This window comes from Enhydra lutris, unplaced genomic scaffold (genome assembly GCF_002288905.1).
Source record: "Enhydra lutris kenyoni isolate GAN:26980312 unplaced genomic scaffold, ASM228890v2 scaffoldscaffold10, whole genome shotgun sequence".
In the NCBI taxonomy this organism is placed as follows: Eukaryota; Metazoa; Chordata; class Mammalia; order Carnivora; family Mustelidae; genus Enhydra; species Enhydra lutris.
The window spans coordinates 25,055,196-25,074,650 of record NW_019154094.1 but is presented as its reverse complement, the minus strand read 5'-3'; the positions used below and the strand labels follow the sequence as shown (position 1 = coordinate 25,074,650).

The following is a 19,455-nucleotide window of genomic DNA, read 5'->3' as shown; positions in this document are numbered from 1 at the left end:
TTAAGACAATCACCTCCATTCTCAGAGTATGCTGGGCTAATCCCCATCACAGCCCAAATCATACAATTTTGAAATTACCGGTTTACTGCGCCTCCTCTGGATCTCAGTCTTTAAAGCAGGGTCCATGTCCTATCAGTTACTCTATCTCTAATGCTTAATATCAGAGAGGATGAATCGGTGTTTGTGGAAAGAGCCTTCCAATGTGGGCCTTTTCTTGGGCCATATTACGTATCATTTTTGGTTTACACAGGGAGTAGTATTAAACACTTTTCTCCTGAATTCTATGGATCCTGTGAGATGAAATAATAAAAAATGACAGGTTTAAGACAAATGGTGTTAAATCCAAAAGATATACCAAAATTCTGTATGTCAGTCAGCCAGTAGGCTGCAAGGCCTTTTGTGGAGTTTACCTGTCTGAATAATCGTTGAGTACCTAGAATAATTCTACCTTTGATCAAAAGTTCTGGGTAAACGTCATACTTACATATCTTTTGCCTCCATTGGAACATAGGAAGAGTCAGGGATGGAATATATTTCTGGTTAAGGTCTTTTAGTTTGCCTTAAAATGGAATAAAACGTTCTCAGCATATAAATACAAGGAAAGGAGTAAGTAATGTCAGGTTCTTTAACATACTTGAAAAACAGTCATTTTGATGAGTTTTTATGAATGAATCTATTTCTATACCATTTCTTATAAGTAGCAAAGAATATTTACACTGTGTTTTAACAAGTGTTGCTTGTAACAAGTGCATAACTAGAAGAGGCTACATTTACACAGAAGTACAGAAGCCAGGGATGGGCTAACCTTTCACAGAACATCGTCCTTTAATTGCTGCAAAAGCTAACTTAGTGTGAAGCATCCCAAGTTACCACAGCACACAGCATCAGCAATGCAACAGTAACACAACATACAAACTCTAGTTTATTTATTTTGGGTTGAGTAAATATTTAAAAGAGTTAGCTGTCAATTTAGTTTTGTTGATTGTGATTACCCCTTCTATGAAGTTAAAAACTGCCTGACTTCTGATCACCCCCCACCAAGTACAAGGAAGCATCTTTTCTCTGCTTTCACATGCAGAAAAATTAAAGGAGTATAATACTTAAGGTCCATTTGTAGAATACGGAGGCCAAAAGAATGTCCTGTTATGTATAAACGACACACACTATTAATGGTAGAAAGTCCCACAGATGATCCACCAGAGATGGGGGGGATCTTTACTCTCTACGAATCTTCTCAACTCTTAGAACCAATAAAATCAAGAATAACTGTGTTAAGTGCTGTGCATGCTTTTCCTCAATTCAGCCTTGTGATCACACCACAAAGTTGTCCTGTGTAATGCCTGTTTTCAGAAATATGGAAACTGAGGATTAGAATCACAGTAGAGCTGGGACTGGAATACATATCTGTCTGACCCCACTGCCTGGGTACAAAAGGCACACCTTATTTGAGTATTTACTCCAGGCATTGTGCTGGGCAGTTCAGTAGAACCTGAATGAGACCTTCACGCACCATCCGTTGTATTGCAGTGAAGATAATATTGACCTGAAATTTAAAGTGGGAATTATGTTACAGATGGTGAGAAATAATAAGTACTGGTATCATCCGTCAGGAGGAATTATATGGTTACTGAAGGTAAGGTATGATAGAGCCTTCAGGCAATAAGAAAGAAGACCTTTCAGTAATCAAGGCAAAGGATGACCATGGCCTGAGTCTGGTTCTTAGAAATGGGGGCAAAAAAAGGGAAAAGATTGGAGAGATGTTTAGGCAGTAGAATCAAGGAAGTCTGGTAGAATGGATATGGGCCATGAGGAAGTGAGAAAAGGCAAACATGTTTCCCGAGAGGTTGGCTTGAATAAAGAACAGATGCATGTCTAGGTTCGTACAGGATGCTATAATAAAATACCATAGATGGGGAAAACTTATAACCAGATATTTATTTCTCACAGTTCCAGAGGCTGGAAGTCCAAGATCGGAATGCCTGCATTCCATGTTTTGGGGACGGTCCTCTTCCAGGTTGTAGATGTTCAACTTGTTTTGGGGACGGTCCTCTTCCAGGTTGTAGATGTTCAACTTGTATCCTTACATGGTAGAAGGAGTTGGGGGTCTCTCTGGGACCTCTTTTCTAAGGACACTAATCCCCACTGTGAAGGCTCCACCTCGTGACCTAATTACCTCTCCAAAGTCCTACCTCCTAATACCATCACCTTGGGGTTTATAATCTCAACATGTGAACTTTGGGGGGACATGAACATTAGGTCCACTGCAGTGCAGGTGCTATTGACTGATGTGGAAGTCATCCTTGCATTACTAGGCTGATAGAAATGTGTGCTCCATTTTGAGCATACTGAATTGGGGTGTCTTTGAGAAATGCAAATGGTGACATCTAGTAATTTTCTGAACAAAGGGCCTGGAGTTTGGAAGGATGGATTAGGTTAGATAGCAACTATCTAAGTTTCTGAAGCCATGAAAGTGAATGAATGAAGTCACCAAGAGAGAGTGTCTATAGTGAGAAGAGAAAAGGCAGCTCTCCTATGAATGCTGAGAAAAGACCAAAATGAAGACTAAGTCAGTCTACACCTCATGAACCTTGTCTTTGACACAATGCACACTCTCTGCTCCTTTCTGAAACTGACCATGTCTATTGAGATCTTTTATCTCACTGATGCTTATGTGTACCAACAGGGACTTGGAAAATGATGTTTTCTCCTACTTGGACTAGGATTGGAAGAGGATGTCCTCAATATCTTCCCTTCTGAATGGAAAACAAGCACCACTTTCAGCTTGCCTCCTCTCTTCATGCTCCTCAGGAGACAGGCCTCTATATCATTATCCGACATGCTTTTGTTTCTATGCATACATTTTTAGAAGCTCAAGAGCCTTGTTTTATGGTTGGAGGTAATCAAATGAGGAAGAGGTATATAACTATTGGTATTTCAATCAAAACTGTAGGTCTGACTCAGGGTTTCTCAAAATCCAGATACACACTCATTAATGAAACTATAAATTTAATATTGTGTTCTTAAAATAATTCTGAGTTTATTAAGGCTCATATAATTGAGGTCTCACAATAGGCCTGGAGATTGTATTACAGATTTGTGATTTCTATGAATTATCTCATTTGATATTCTCATCACCTCTTTGACACTGCATTTTTTTTCACCCCTTTTTAACAGATGAGGAAACCGCAGATCCAGGAGAATAACATGCTGAATGAGACCTGACTCATCAGGGGCAAAAAACCAGGGTTGAAATCTACACGTGCATGGGCTCCAATTGGCACAATTCAGTCTTGCCACGGAAACGTTCCTGCTATATGTCTGGGAATGAATGCAATCTTAAAATCTTACATGGGTGCTGCTATCAGACTGTCCACAATTAAATCCTGGCTCTACTGTCTGGAAGTTGTATGACCTTTGGAGAGCCCTTTCCTGCTCTGAGCCTTGATTTCCTTATCAATAAAATCGGGACAATAATAACAGTACCCATTTCATATTGTGAAATGTGATGTGAAAATATTAATGTTCTTTGACACATCGTGCTTAACAACTTTCACTCTTAACAACTTTCACTCTGTGTAGTTATAAGTCTAATTTTTCTACAACGGCCATTAAGTAAAGAATTTTTATAGTGTACATGTGACTTTATTAACATTGTTTCTCAAAAGCATGTGCTTGAATAGTTTGAAGGGAGTGGAACTGGGTAACATGAGAAATGACCATTTCTCTGTAACCTTCTTCTTCACAAAGTAGACTCATTAATGCCTACATACCCATTTAAAATTTACACGCTACCCCAGATTTCAGGAACAGGGTGGTCAGGCATCCTTTGGTAGAGGTATTTTAGAAACTTGTTTTTTTTTTTTTTTGTTTGTTTGTTTGTTTGTTTTTGGCTACATAAAATAAAGCATTACCAGTTCATAAGGAAATGGAGTTGAAGAAGATACAAGTTAGTCAGGAAGGAAATAAACTGACATGAGCCTGTAGTTAGCCACCATATTTAAATATATCCCCAGTTATAAACCCTTTGCCCTAATGCCCTGGTATAAAGAATCTACTGGTTAAGTGTTATCTAATGTCAGACAATAGAATGGAAAGACAGTGACTGAACATTTCTATCAGAAGCTGTTGTTTGCTTGATTTGGGGGTGGTTACGAGAATTCTTTCAGCAATGTGAGTGGTTGGCAACAGAGAGAGGGTGAGACATTCAGGTGACAGCAACACTGTGGATAACAGTGTGTGAGGAAGGCGGCAATATCAAAAAGACAATTTGATTTGCCTTGCTCTGCTATTGTCTGAAGTGGGAGTATCGAGGTTTTGCAATCTGATGTCAGACACTACAGAAGGAGGTTTTTAATCTCAGTAGAGGGCTCTCAATGTCGTCTCCTCATGCACAAAATTCTAGGTTGGCTTTTCCATCCAATTTCCCACAACAGATACCACATCACTGCCTTCTCTAAGCACATCTCAGTTTTAAGAATTATATTAGGATAACGTATAAACATGTTGAAACATTACATTGTACACATGAGACTAATGTAACACTGTGTGTCAACTATATGCAAATTAAATGAAGAAGAACTATGTTAGGAACAGGAGATGTACGGCTCAATTATAGAACTACTGTTTAGCTCCCCCCTATCTTTTCTGCCTCCTCTCACATATGATCTTATTGTTCTTTGGGTTTCAGCCACAGTGACTGTCTCTAAAGTTCTTGATCAAAACCCAAGGCTTTTGCCCATGCTGGCTCTCTGCCTGGAAAGCTCTTCACCCGGCTAGCTTGAATTATACCTTACATCTCCAAATTCCTGTCACTTTTTCACAGAAGTCTTGGCTTTCTGGCCTCCTTCGATTCTTTGTGATAACACCCTCTCCAAAGACTGAGTTATTTTCCTTCTGAACTTGTACTTTCTGCTTGGAACATATTTGTGTATGATTAGATTGAGGCGTGTTCCCCTGATGGATTACAGGCAAGTGCTTTGTTCATCATTAGGTGACCAAGTGTTTGGCATAATTTCTAGGACGCAGTCAATGTTCTGAAACTAATTGTTGAGTGAATGGGTGAGTCTCTCTATCATAGAAGATCACAAGTCAACAAAAGCATAGAGGACAGTATGATAAGTTCTGGTAAATGTTTACAGGAGGCTTCAGGGATGTGGAGGAGGATATCTATTGGTTTCAAGTGTGGTGGTTTGAGGGAGGACCGGTGGAGTTGGTAGTTCAAGCTGGGTGACAAAGTTAGCATTGGGTAATACAGGGTATGGGTGCTAAGGGCACATTAATTAGGGTCAATATAGTAGTCCTGATTATGGCAGTAATGTAATTAGGGAATGGTGAGGGATTGAAGGATCTGATATGCATAGGATATGAGGATACTGGTGTATGTGCTAGAGGAGCTGCTTAAATAAAAAACATAGCATGCCTGAATGGTGGTGTCATTCTCTGAGGAAGGGAATACAAAAGTGAGCTGGTACTCTGAACTTTGCTCCCCATGCTGCTTAGGTGATCTCCTACCTATCATTTCTAGCAGCTCCTCATTTGGGGTCCCAGGTCTCCTGCTGCCATGTCTTAGAAGAAATTTCTTTAAGGCCTCAGGTTCCTCCTCAATAAATTGGGGATGAGAATAGCAACTATCTTATGAGGCTGCTATTGGAGGAGTTACATAAAGTAATAGACATATTTCAGAAAGCAAATATTGCAATAAGGCAGGTCAAATAATTTTTTAGTTTCCCAGTGCATATAAAAGTTATGTTTATATTATACTGTAGTCTATTAAGTATGCAATAGCATTACATCTAAAAAACAATGCACATGCCTTAATTTAAAAATGCTTTATTGCTAAAAAATGCTAAGCATCTTTGGAGTTTTCAGTGAGCTGTAATCTTGTTGCTGGTGGAGGGTTTTGGCTCCAGGTTGATGCTTGCTGACTGATCAGGGTGGTGGTTGGTAAAGGTTAGGGTGGTTGTGGTGATTTCTCGAAATAAGATGACAAGAAATTTGCTGCACTGACTGACTCTTCCATTCGCAAGTGATGCTATGCTGTTCAATGACATTTTACACATAGTAGAACTTCTTCCAAAATTAGAGTCAATTCTCTAAACCCTGCCTCTAAGTTTATGTAATATTCTAAATCCTTTGGGTCATGTCAACAGTCTTCACAGCATCTTCACAAGGAGTAATTCCACCTCAAGAAGCTCATTTTTAAATAAATAAATAAATAAATAAATAAATAAATAAATAAATAAATAAATAAAATTTGTTTGCACATCGGAAGAAGCAACTCCTCATCTGGTTCAAATGTTCTCATGAAATTTGAGCAGTTCAGTCTCACTTTCAGACTCCACTTCTAATTCTAGATTTCCAGGTATTTCTACCACATTTGCAATTACTTCCTTCACTTGAACCCTTCAAAGTCTTCCATGAGGGTTGGAATCAACTTCTTCCAAACTCCTGTTAATGTTGGTATTTTGACCTCCTCCCATGAGTCACAAATGTTCTTAATGGCATTTTAAAGTGATAAATCATTTCCAGAAGGTTCTCAATTTATGTTGCCCAGATCTATCAGAGGAATCACTATCTATGGCAGCCATAGCCATATATTTCTTAAATAAGACTGGAAAGTCAAAATTACTCCTTGACCCATGGGCTGCAGAATGGATGTTTGTGTTAGCAGGCACAAAACCAACATTAATCTCACTCTAGGATGCCATCAGAGCTCAGATGATCAGGTGCCTTACAGTGAGCAGCGTTTTCAAAAGAATCTTTTATTATAGCAGTAGGTCTCAACAGTGGGCTTCAAATATTCAATAACTATGTGGTAAATAGATGTGCTGACATCGAGCATTGTTGTTCCATTTCTAGAGCAAAGGGAAAGTAGAAGATTTAGCCTAATTTTTAAAGTTTTTAAATAATTTTAATTCCAGTACAGTTAACATACAGTGTTATATTAATTACAGGTGTACAATATAGTGACTCAACAGTTCTATACATTACTCAGTGCTCATTATGTGAGTGTACTCTTAATCTCCTTCACCTATTTAACCTCCATTTCACTCTCCTCCCTTCTAGTAACCATCAGTTTGTTCTCTGTAGTTCAGTCCATTTCTTGTTTTTTTTTCTCTCTCTTTTGTTCCCCTCTTTGTCTTGTTTCTTAAACTTCACATATGTGTGAAATCAGATGGTACCTGTCTTCCTCTTATTTCACTTAGCATTAAACTCTCTAGCTCCATTCATATCATTGCAAATCGCAAGATTTTATTCTTTTTAATAGTGGGATAATATTCCATTATAGATATATACTCATCATCTCTATCCACTCATCTATCAATAGACACTTGGGCTGCTTCCATTATTTGGTTAGTGTAAATAATGTTGCAATAAACATAGAGGTGCATGTATTTTTTCGAATCACTGTTTTTGTATTTTGTATTGGGTAAATACCCAGTTGTGAAATTACTGGATAGTAGGGAGACTGAGCATAATTGTTAAGGGCCCTAGGATTTTTTTTTTAAGGTTTTATTTATTTATTTGATAGATAGAGATCACAAGTAGGCAGAGAGGCAGGCAGAGAGAGCGAGAGGAGGAAGCAGGCTCCCTGCTGAGCAGAGAGCCCGATGTGGGGCTCGATCCCAGCACCCTGGGATCATGACCTGAGCCGAAGGCAGAGGCTTTAACCCCCTGAGCCACCCAGGCGCCCCAGGCCCTAGGATTTTTGAAATGATAAATGAGTACTGGCTTCAACTTAAAGTCATCCACTGCATTAGCCTCTAACAAGACCATCGGTCAGCCTGTCCTCTGAAGCATTAAAAGCAGGTGTTGAGTTCTCCTCTCAAGCTCTGGTAGTCCTAGATAGCATGTTCTTTTAAGAGAAGGCTGTTTCATCTATGTCGGAAATCTGTTGTTTAATGTAGCTATTATCATTAATTATCTTAGACTGATCTTCTGGATAACTTGCTATAGCTCCTACATCATCACTGCTTGCTTAACCTTGCATTTTTATGTTATGGAGATGGCTTCTTTCATTAAACTTCATGAACCAACCTCTGCTAGCTTCTAATTTTTCTTCTGGCTTCCCCACCCCTCTCAGCCTTTGTAGAAATGAATTTGTAGAAATGAATTAGGGCCTTGGTCTGGATTAGACTTTGACTTAAGGGAGTGTTGTGGCTTGTTTGATCTTCTATCCAGACTACTCACACTTTCTCCATATCAGCAATATGGCTGTTTCCCTTTCTTACCATTCATGTGTTTGCTGGAGACGCACCTTTAATTTACTTCAAGAACTTTTCCTTTGCATTCACAACTTGGCTAACTATTTAATGCAAGAGGCCAAGCTTTCTTCTTATCTTGGCTTTTGACATGTCTTCCTCACTAATCTTAATCATTTCTAGCTTCTGCTTTTTATTGAGAGATGTGTGACTCTTACTTTTACTTGAATACTTTAGGGGTCGTTGTAGGGTTAGTTGGTCTAATTTCAATAGTGTTGTGTTTTAAGGTATAGGGAGGTCCAAGAAGAGGAAGAGAACTGGGGGAGTAGGCCTGTGGAGCAGTTAGAATATATACATTGCTCTTTCAAGAGTGTTGATGAGAACAGGTGCCCAGCATGAAGCAAAACTAGTGTATAGGCACCGAAGGAGATGCTGAATGATAACCTCTAAGTCATCACACGCAGGCCATTCTAAATTTGAAGAAATGGGACCTCCCTTTGAATGAGTGGCTGGCTAACCATGGAATCATTTTACCACCCTAAGTAATATTAGATGGCATGGAATGTGAGTCTATTGAATTTTCCATTGAATTCTTTAAATGATGCAGTAATGAGGGGCACTTGGCTGGGTCAGTTGGTAGACCATGCAACTCTCAATTTGGGATCATGAATTTGAGCTCCACATCTCTGAGTGTAGAGATGACATAAGAAATAAAAGATAAATAAATGACACAAAAATGAAGTACCAAATGATACCAAGGATTATAAAGATTTCATTTATTTATTTGACAGATGGAGATCACAAGTAGGCAGAGAGAAAGGCAGAGAGAGAGGAGGAAGCAGGCTCCCAGCTGAGCAGACAGCCCGATGTGGGGCTTGATCCCAGGACCCTGAGATCATGACCTGAGCCGAAGGCAGAGGCCTAACCCACTGAGCCACCTAGGTGCCCCGATATCAAGGATTATAAATGAAATAGGTAAGTTAGGGAAGGTGAACATGTTTCACCAATGTCTTAGCTCAGTTACAAATCTAGTCTTACGTAGTGGGTGCATGAAATTTCGTTTCTATGTCCACTACACCCATTAGGGAGCCCAGGTCTCTCCTCTCAATTCCTGGAATTCATAAGCATCCTGGAGGTCACCTCTGCACCATGGAAGCCTAAGGAGGCCTTAGGATACTGGTGATTATGACTCCTGTTGGACAATCAGGCTGCAATATGCTAGCTGCTGTTTATGGATGGTCTTCCTGGGAAGGCAGCCAAAAAGATGCGAAGAGAGTGTATTGAGCTATCATGTGTGGTACTCTCTTGGCTGGTGGTTGGATCAGTAAGTCTACAGATGGCGACACACGTTTCTGGTGGTAGTGGCAGACAGCCTTTGCTCCAGTGGACCACATTTTTCCTACCCAAGTGTTCCTTCCTTTCTCCCTCCATGACCTGATTCATCATATTACTTTGGAAACTTTGGAAAATGAACCCGTCCATTATATATCTGAATCTTAGAATGACTTTTGAACTTAAATACCAAATATTTGGGCCTCTATTCTCTGGTTAGTGGCTGATTCATGTTCTCTTGTTTGGGTTGGGGTAGGCCCGCAAAAATCCCAGTAGCTTGGGTGGTTTGAGGAATACATCATTAATTTTTCAAAATATTATTCATCTGCATAAATTTCTACACAGGTTTCAGCAGGGGACATAAGTTTTACCATATCCTTAGATGAAGTTATCAGAACCTTCCATAAAGAAATGTACCGATATCCTCAGCAGCTTCCAGTGCTGTTGCAGAAGGACAGGGCTGTAGATTTTCCTAGAAGTGTGAAATAATTCACAGGGCTTGCTCGTTATTCATATGGACAGCGCATTAATAACATAGGACCCTGAAATCTTGCCTTATCTAGGCTGAAGCCCAACTAGAGGGATGAAGAGCTGACTCCTTAGATTTAGAACAACATTTTTCCCCCTTTCCCAAAAAAAAAAAAAAAATAAGAAGAATTGATTAAAGATGCTCTCATATCAGACAAGAACAGGTATTTGAAAACACCTAAGCTTTTTGGAAATAATGGAAACCAATGGCTTTGGAGCTACTTTTGGGAAATTTTCTTTATGAATTTGGAATTTTGTGTAACCAAGTACATTCCAACTAGAAAAATGATAAGGATTTGGGGTGTGTTGTACCATGATTACACACACACACACACACACACACACACACACACACATACACTTACACACATGTGACATACACACCACTACAAATGTTTGTGTAGAGAATTTTATACCTCCCAAGTGGCTACATTAATTGACATTAAAATGGGACTTACTATGCTTATGCTCAAACACATGCACTAAATATACTTTCACATATAGTTTTCCCACAGAAGTGAGATAAAGATTCTTAGAAGATTTCTTAGATGATACCCCGACATATGAACCTGATCCTACTGAAGAAATGGAGGGCATTATGTATACAAGAATTGTTGCTAAATAAAGTCACTGTGCACAGTCATAATGCATGTAGTTTGTATTATGTTCCACAAATATCCAGTCCCATTATAAAATTTCCTATTTATCTTCTTCCTCTTTGGTGAACCAAATAAAGAAAAGTGGCTAAGTAATTGAGTTTGTAAGCCATTTATCACTGAGTATGATTTATATGTAATTTTTCTCTCCTGCCTCCTTAATACTGGGTATTACCAAACTTTTAATCTCTGCCTATTTGATCGATGAAACATTACATTTCAGTGTTCAATTTACATTTCTTCAATTGAGCGATGATGGACCATTTTTTTTCCATGTTTACCAGCCATTTTCTTAGGCAAAAAAAAAAAAAAAATACAGGTTCAGACCATTTTTTAAATTATATAACACCATTTTGATTTATCACGTTGTCTACGTGTGTATCATGTGTGTGCATGGATGTTTTCTATAAGGATGCACAGAAATCTGGTGGCAGTGGTTGCTTCGACAATGAAGATGTGAGAGATTCAGTTGGCAACGGGAAGAGAAGAAATACTCCATTTTTCCTTTCTTGCTGTTTTTGTGTATGTATATTTCAATTTATTTCAGGTTTATATATCAAAGAGTAATTTTTTCCAGAAAATTAATCTTTTTATTTAACTTGAGAATAGTAGGGAAATAACTCTGAGCCAGGAAGCAGGAATTTCCAGATCTTTAGGGATCAGGCAGGTCACATGAATGGGCCAGAGCCAGGTTTATCATAGAAAGGGGGGGGGGGCTGTACATACTGGAGTATCCCATCCAAAGGCACACAGTCCATTTTTTTCACTACTCTGCCAACCTAAGGAACAGATCTGAAGGTACTTCCTGCCAGCGGGCTGTCAGTTGGCAACTACTGCTTTAAACTTAAAAAAAAAAAAAATTACATCCACTCTTAGTTTCAGAAGTATGGGAATATCTGAAGACTGAATTCCTGCTCTCTTTATTATGCAAAGGAACAAAACATAGAGACAGACCTTTTATGAGATGGTACAAAATGCTTTGTCATTTCTTCTACATCTTTCCTCTCATTCCTCCTGCTAATGCAGACTTGGATCCTTCACATACCTGGGCAGGATTAGGTGCCAAGGAAGGGAGCAAAAGAAAATGTGTATGTATTTCAGAAATTATGCCTGAATGTGCCACTATTTTACTAATGATGCTATAGTAGACCTTCTTCAACAACAGTAGAAACCCCCTTCAGAAATGCCTCCTGATGAAGTCAACTGAGCTCACCATCCCGTCTATTAAACAAACTAGTCTGTCTTGAAAGAACAGGCAGGCATCGAACAGAGATGGTAATGAAGGGACCCCAGACTGCTGCTGTGTGGTGCGTCCCTGACCCACCAAGGCAATTCATTATCTTGGTATTTCACTGTGTGTGGATGACAAGTAACAAATGGTGGAACCAAAATAGGTCTTCTTCCCTGTCCTCTAAAATGTCTAATATTTGTGAATAAAAATAAGGGCTTAAGCTTTTTCATACAATTGCTCTGGAAGGTCCCTAGATGATTTCCAAACTGCAGTTGAGCCTGACATGTCATGGAGATATTATAAATCACATTACTACCAAGACCTGTTGTGCAATGTTTGGTTAGCCAGTGTTAAGAAAAGACACTGAGCTATTGGCATAGGAATTATCAGTCAGTCTCAAAAGACCTTAAATGCATTTCTGGAAACAAAAACAAAGACGTAGTCCATATAGTCTGCACCAGCCTGGCCTGAAGTCCATTTCATGGAACATTGGGTCTATAGGGCACAGTTAATTGTTGCAGAGAAAAAGGTTCTCTAGCCAAAGAAGTCTGGGACATAGTGGGTCCAAGTTCTTGTCTGCAGAACTTCTCAGAGCCTTTAATATGGTATCATATTTTGGATAGCTAAGAAGGGGCTATTACATGCAGCATTTCTTATATATATATATATATATTTCATACCACTCTGTAGAACACTACTGTGGAATTTCAAATTTGCTTTAGTTCTCAGACTTCTTTCTTAACCATGGTGGTCTCTAGGGAATATGATGGTATGTGGGCAAGAAAATTTTATCTTGTATTTTCCAAAGGAGCAATCTCCAGAAGTAATTTTTATAGATATTAGGGTTCTGGAATCTCATATAATGCAACTTGAAAAAAAAATTCAAAGTCTCAATCTACCAAATAAATCTTATTTGTTAAAATTAGTTATAAACTATAAGAGTGAATACAAATAATTGTTTGGGGAAAAAATGAACAAAGCCATTTTATAGGTAGATGTTTAATATACCGCTTAAGCATTCATTGTCTCTTCTCTCTTTGATCACTCTTTTTCTCTGAACCCTCCTTTCCTTGTTCCTCTTTGTATGTCCTGTCTCACTGTCTGTCTCCTTCCCTGTAAGTCTATCTGTTTCTCTGGGTCTGAGTCTCTGTATATCTTGCTTGCTCTTATCTTATAGCCTATGTATGATGAGTTGAGAGCAAAACATCTTCTTAAACAGTGGGGTTTTATCTTCACAGAAATAGGCAGGAGTATGAGAATTTTTTCTATTATGTTAACTGTACACTAATCCTAGTGACGATAAAAAGGTGGGATTTCCATAGTTGCGAAAGGTAAAAAGTTCTGTGATGTAAGGTAGTCACTTCTGGTTGGTATCCAGTATAAGAAAACAAGAACACCATGTTTGTAGCAGGCAGTCAGAGAAATGATCAGAATTCACACTGAATGAAAGGAAAGGTCTATGCACTTATCATGTAAACTTTTCCTAATTAGAGTGATGCTCAAATCCACAGATTAAAAGACCTTCTCTACAAACCAGTTCTTATAAAGATGTTTCTCACATATTTGTCTAAGTCACAAATAGACATAAATTGCATGAAAATAAGAACCTAAATAGGGAAAACTGCATGAGAATTTCTCCATAAAACAGTCATTTTATCCCTCCATGCCTTAAACAGCTATATTTCAGTCATTCTATATAACACAAACCATTGTCTATAAAAATGTTTCTACAGTGAATCATGGAACACTACATCAAAAACTAATGATGTACTGTATGGTGACTACCATAACATAATAAAAATTGTTTTAAAAACATAAATAATTAAAAATGCTATAGTATGAAAAAAAATTCTTCTAACTACTCAAAGGCCATGACCTCAGAAAGAGCAATTAATCAGTCCTTTCTGATACAGAAAGGGAAGGGGCAGGTCTGGCCTGAAGGACCAGATGTTTCTGAAAGTGTGCACACAGTTGAACTTTCTCCCCCTTCTCACCCAGGGATTTTGGTCTCTTACATGAAAGGCTTTGGAATAGAATGTGTGTTTATGTCACAACCTCATCTGCTCATGCTTGGTATATAGGGCCCTGGAGTGAGATAGCCCAGACTGGATTTCTGGCTCTGCCACGATTGGCTGTGTGATTTTGAGCAAGTCACAAAATTCCTATGCCTCAATTTTCTGACTGGCAAGATGGAATAATAGGAGACCCCCTTTAGGAGTTGGGGTTAGAAATAAAGGAATATACAGACATGAAGGACCTCAAAAAGGAGTACAGGATAGGCCTTCAAGAAATTTCTGGCCATCATTTTGATTACTGTTATCCAAGATAGTAAGGAAGGTACCCTCCTTTTGCGTTAGAGAATAATTAACAAAACACGAGAAAGTGTGAATCAGTGTCATGACCTAATATCCAGTCAGAATAGTGCTAGGCACACGTGCAAGGGTAGAACACCTTTCAAAATATTTATAACTACCCATCACAACATTTAAGCTGTTGAGTGTTTTTCTTTGGTATTTTCACTTACTAGGCAATAGAAGATCATTTCTAAACTCAAAGCCCACTCTAAAAATTTCTCCCAATATCCTGTTTTCTATTTTTGAATACATTGCTAAGATTACACTGCAAAATTTATACCCCATTTTAAATCACCTGGTCTCTGATTTTGAATCTTAAAATAATAGAATATATGCTTATTTTAAAATCATAGCTGTTTCTCTGGTTTTGAAAATACTATAGATGACAAGTGACTTGTAATTTCAGAGGCAAGTAAATAACAGCAATTGGAACACTTACATGGGAAATGCACTATGTACAACAGGATATATTCAGGACAACTACGGTGTGTGGATTGTCAGCTGTTGTCATGGAGAGAAGTTGGTTTCTATCCATTTTTAGGCTTAGAAAGGGAAATGCACGAAACGCTATAATGTGTCCAAGTGGAGGAGATAGGTAGATAAATGGAAGAGTAGCCACCCCTAAAACCCTATGTAGCTATTAACAATAATGTTTTTGAAGAATATGTTTTAAACTGGGGAATGTTTGCTGTACCTTAAATGAAACAAGTTGTCGATAAAACAGTACTATGACATCTTATTTCAATTAAATCCCTGCCATGTGAGTTTCTTTTTAATGATGGGTTAAGCCTAAATGGACATGCACATGTTTTCTTACAAAGTAATGATAATCTCTGAGCAATAATACCATGTGTGACTCTAATGTGTGGATTATTTATGTAGTTTTCAAAATTCCTATAAGAAACATGCATTCCTGAAGATGACTCACTAGCACTAATGATATCCAGGATAATTAGCTAGAAGCAGTTCCAGGAGAAGATGGTGGCTAAAATGTCACTATGTTCAATTAAAATGCAATAAAATTTTGTAAAATAATGTGCCTTTCTAAGCATTACCCACAAGTTACTAGTAAGATAGGAAAGAGCCACCAACATTCAGCGAGTATTTAATGGGAACCAGATATTATGCAAAACACTGTACACATGAACAAGACTTCTTTAATCCTCACAAGTCGGAATAATTACCATCTCCATTTCATAGCCAAGGAACAAATTAAAAAGCATATGTGACTTGCCCAAGGTAATTCTATTAGTAACTGGTATAGCTGAGTTCTGCTCATGTCTGTCTAATTGCACAGTTCATGATCTTAATAACTACACTGGAATTATTAATTTATATCTACGCTTCATTTTTCATTTGCGTATAGAGATTTGGGCCATAAAAACAAATTTGATCAAAGCAACACAGAGATTTTTCTCATGCATGCCAATGGATTCAAGGATTTTAGAACAGTGGAATGCTATAGAAACTAAAAACCATCAGGATGACACTATACAGTACTCTGTAATTTATTGACTTTTGCTTGGAAGATAGGAACCAATAGTCCGCCTGCCTGAACCTACTACTCTAAAGGATTCAGAGTTCCCAAAGTCAAAGAAGCTTGCTCTGAGAGACAGAATATTCCCATTATGTGGCTTAACTTCTCATAGAAATTTAGGGCCAGATGCCATTTCCCCCTCTGCCAGAATAAACAATGTATTGCTCTTTGTGTCTTACATCCAAATCCTGAAGGCAATTCTATTTCTAGATCATTAGAGATAAAAATGAACTGGAGACAAAATCAGGATTCTTAATCAACAGACTCCAGGCTTTCTTTGGCAGACAACTTGAGACACTATCATGGCTTTATAATGTTTGTGGGCTTCAAGGGCCAAGAGTTTCCTCCTGCAAGTGGAGCAAAGTGGCATTTCTAGTCTAACTGCTTGCCTTTCCTGCATTGGAGGTGCCTTATCATGTTGACTGTGATCTGGAACAAAGAAACAACCATAAGCGTAAGTTTTCAACCTCAGCTCCATTGACCTTTGGGGCTGGGTAATACTTTGTTGTGGGTGCTGTCCTGTGCATTATAGGATGTTTAGCAGCATTGATGGCTTTTACCCACCAGGTGCGAATAATATCCCCCTAATTGCAAGAGATGTGTCCATCTCTTGTCTCCATTATCCAAAAATATCTCCAGAGAGTGCCAAATGACCTCTGGAAATTCATTAATGGAGAATTTACTGATCATAGTATATTCCCAAATTTGGCTTTTTCACATCCTTTGGGGGGAAAAAAAAAAGCTTGGTCTTACCATGGTACACAATGGGCAGCTGAACAAGCCCCACGTAAGCTCACTGGATATGGTTGATCGATCAAAGGCTAATGTGTGACACAAGCTGGGCCAGTTACATTTGGTCCTTTTGGAGAACACATTTAAAACACAGGAAGCGAGGCAAATATATTTGAACTGTATTGTGATGCTATGTAAGATCAGAGTTGGCATCATGGAGAAAAAACTTCATACCAGCCCCTAAGTTATAGGGATTCAAAAGCTAAAATCTTGGAAGCGGGAACCAGTCCACACAGAGGAGAATGAGGGGAACAGAGATCAGAAATAATATGTCCCATGAACAAAGAAAATGAGATTGCGGATGCTAGAAGAATTTAAGAATTCCATGAGATTTTTGGTAACTAGACTCCCCAGGATTCTTCTATTTTCTTAAAAAAAAAAAATTACTTGGTCTAGCTTGAGTATGTTTCTCTTTCTAACTACCATGTTTCATAATGAAAATATACAACACAAGCCAATCTAGAAAGTGTCCTGCTCCATCTGTTTCTAGAGGTGGAAAAATGGGTCCTAAGCCAAGAGATTCAGGTTCTATTTGCTACTGTGTGACCCTGAGCAAGTGATTCATTTGAGGCCTGATTTTCTTACTAGAAACCAGAGTCTTGATTTTCTTACTGAAGAATTTGAACATCATCTCATACTTGGCTCTAAAATTATGAAAGATAACAATGGGGAGAGATACTTGTGGTCTTTTGAACCTTGAACTCATTATTAGCACATATAAAGTTGTTTTAAAGATGGTGGTCAAGACTTGGTATTACTGTCAGTTACTCTGGGCTTAAGAGTCAGTCAGTCCACAACTTCTCAGCCATGGGACCACTGGAACATTACACAACCCTTCTAAGCCTCAGTTTCTTCATGTTTAAAATGAGAGGGGAGGGAGTTTATCTGCCACAGTGATCCTTATCTTCTGGCCTTCAAGCCCTTAGAGCTCACTCCCACACTGAATGGGGATGACTTAAATAACCAAGAGGATATTGTGGAAACAGCCAAGTGTTAACTTCCAAGGCTAGATTACAAAAAAGAAGGTCACTATGGCTTCTCTATTATTCTCTTGGGTGAAACCAGCTGTCACACTGTGAGGACACTGTGCTTCTATGGAGAGGTCCACACAGCAAGGAATTGAGTTCACCTGCCAACAGCCGTGTGAGAATGAAACATCTTGAAACCATCCTCCAGCACCAGTCAAACCTTCCGATCTTGACTGCAACTGCGGGAGAGACCCAGAGCCAGACACAATCAGCTAAGTGGAATTCCTGACCCACCAGACCTGTGAGAGAATGTTTGCGGCTTCAAGCTGCTATGTCATTGGGAGTCATTTGTTACACAGCAATAGGTAACTGTTCTAGGATTATTGGGAGGAGTAAATAAAATTATGCATGAGAAGTGTTTAGGACAGTGCTTGGCAGATGGTGAACATTCAGAGCACCCCTATTTGCTTATGAATGCACGTGAGGCACCCAGAGCAGTGTCTGGCATAGAGTAAATGCTCTTTAAATACACACAGAATAAATGTTAGCTGTTGTTATCTTTAATACTGTCATCACCATCATCATTATAGAAAACCTCAATCCAAAATCACTTCCCCAATGAGCTGGACCCTCCAATTTCTTGACTTGACAAATTATTTTACCCTAATCTTCTCTACAAAACATTAAAATAAGCTATGAGAAGGCCACCAAGCCAGAGAAACAAGAATTCTAACCATGCAGAGTCCTGTCCTTTGTACAACCTTCCAGAGTTTTGGCTGCACCTTGTTCATTAACCTGAACCATACATAAGTGAAAAATATATATATATAACAGACAGTGAACACCTAGAAAAACACCTAAAGAGAGATGTAAAACCAGCTACTTACCATCGACACAGGAAGGTCTGTTTCTTGTCGTGCCAGCCACTTTTCCAGGTAGACAGGAACACTTGACTGTTTGTGACCGCTCCTCAATGCGATTCTTATTACAACATCTGTGCGCGGCAATCACTTCACATGTCCCTCCTTCTGGCAAGATAGAAAGAACAGGGACACTGATTAGAAATAATTCAGTGGCCATTAAGACCTGTGGGGGAATGTGTGGAGGGGCTGGGGAAAGTGAGAGAAAATACCGAAAGAGTTTCCGTGAAACATAACGACGGTGAGACTATCTCCCATCTACTCTCAATAACATCTATTTACGCATGTCTACAAAACTCTATGCTCGGTACGCATAGTCCTGGAGAAGAAAGATATCCCAGCACTATCCTTCAAATGCACCAAAGAGCTCTGATGGATAGCCTTTAAGGGGCAATGATTCTAGGCTGTAGGTACCGAGAAGCGGTGACAGAATGCATGCCTGGAGCTAACACAAAATAAAGAGTCTACCTGATTTAAATGCATTATACTTTGGGAGCTCACTCCCGTGTTATCTTTCCATTTAGAATCCTCTGAGCTCCCTCCCACTAATGACAAGCAACTGACATGCCAGTGATACAGAACCCGTGATGGCAGGAAGACTGCCCAGAAATTAGCTCTCCCTCCCGCTGCCTGCCCACTCTCCAGGGGGTGGAATATAAAACCTAGGTGGGGAGTCATTTCCCAAATCCAGATCTCATCTGAAAATGATAGAAGGAATTGCTGGAGAAAATAGGTATGTGCTTTAAATGGCATCTCAAATTACAGAGCTAGGCATATGGCTTCACTTAATTGTTACAGATCAGCCATGCATTCAACATTTATTGGCAACCTAATGGATGTCACTCTCCACTAGGTTCTTAACAGGTGCACAGCTGGGTCTGCCTGAAGGTTGGTGAGCATTCAGGTGGCGCTTGCCAGACTATAGGACAGTTCTTC

At 39.0% G+C, this 19,455-nt stretch overlaps 1 protein-coding gene across 2 annotated transcripts in view; it reads right to left on the bottom strand.

The window, feature by feature from the left end:
• LOC111144258 (family with sequence similarity 19 member A1, C-C motif chemokine like) overlaps positions 1–19,455 on the bottom strand; it is a 515,095-nt gene that overhangs the window by 106,866 nt on the left and 388,774 nt on the right. For both annotated transcript variants that reach the window (XM_022498484.1, XM_022498483.1), the window contains one exon: positions 18,487–18,627. In XM_022498484.1, the coding sequence (XP_022354192.1) occupies positions 18,487–18,627 (141 nt within the window). The remainder of the gene's footprint in view (positions 1–18,486; positions 18,628–19,455) is intronic.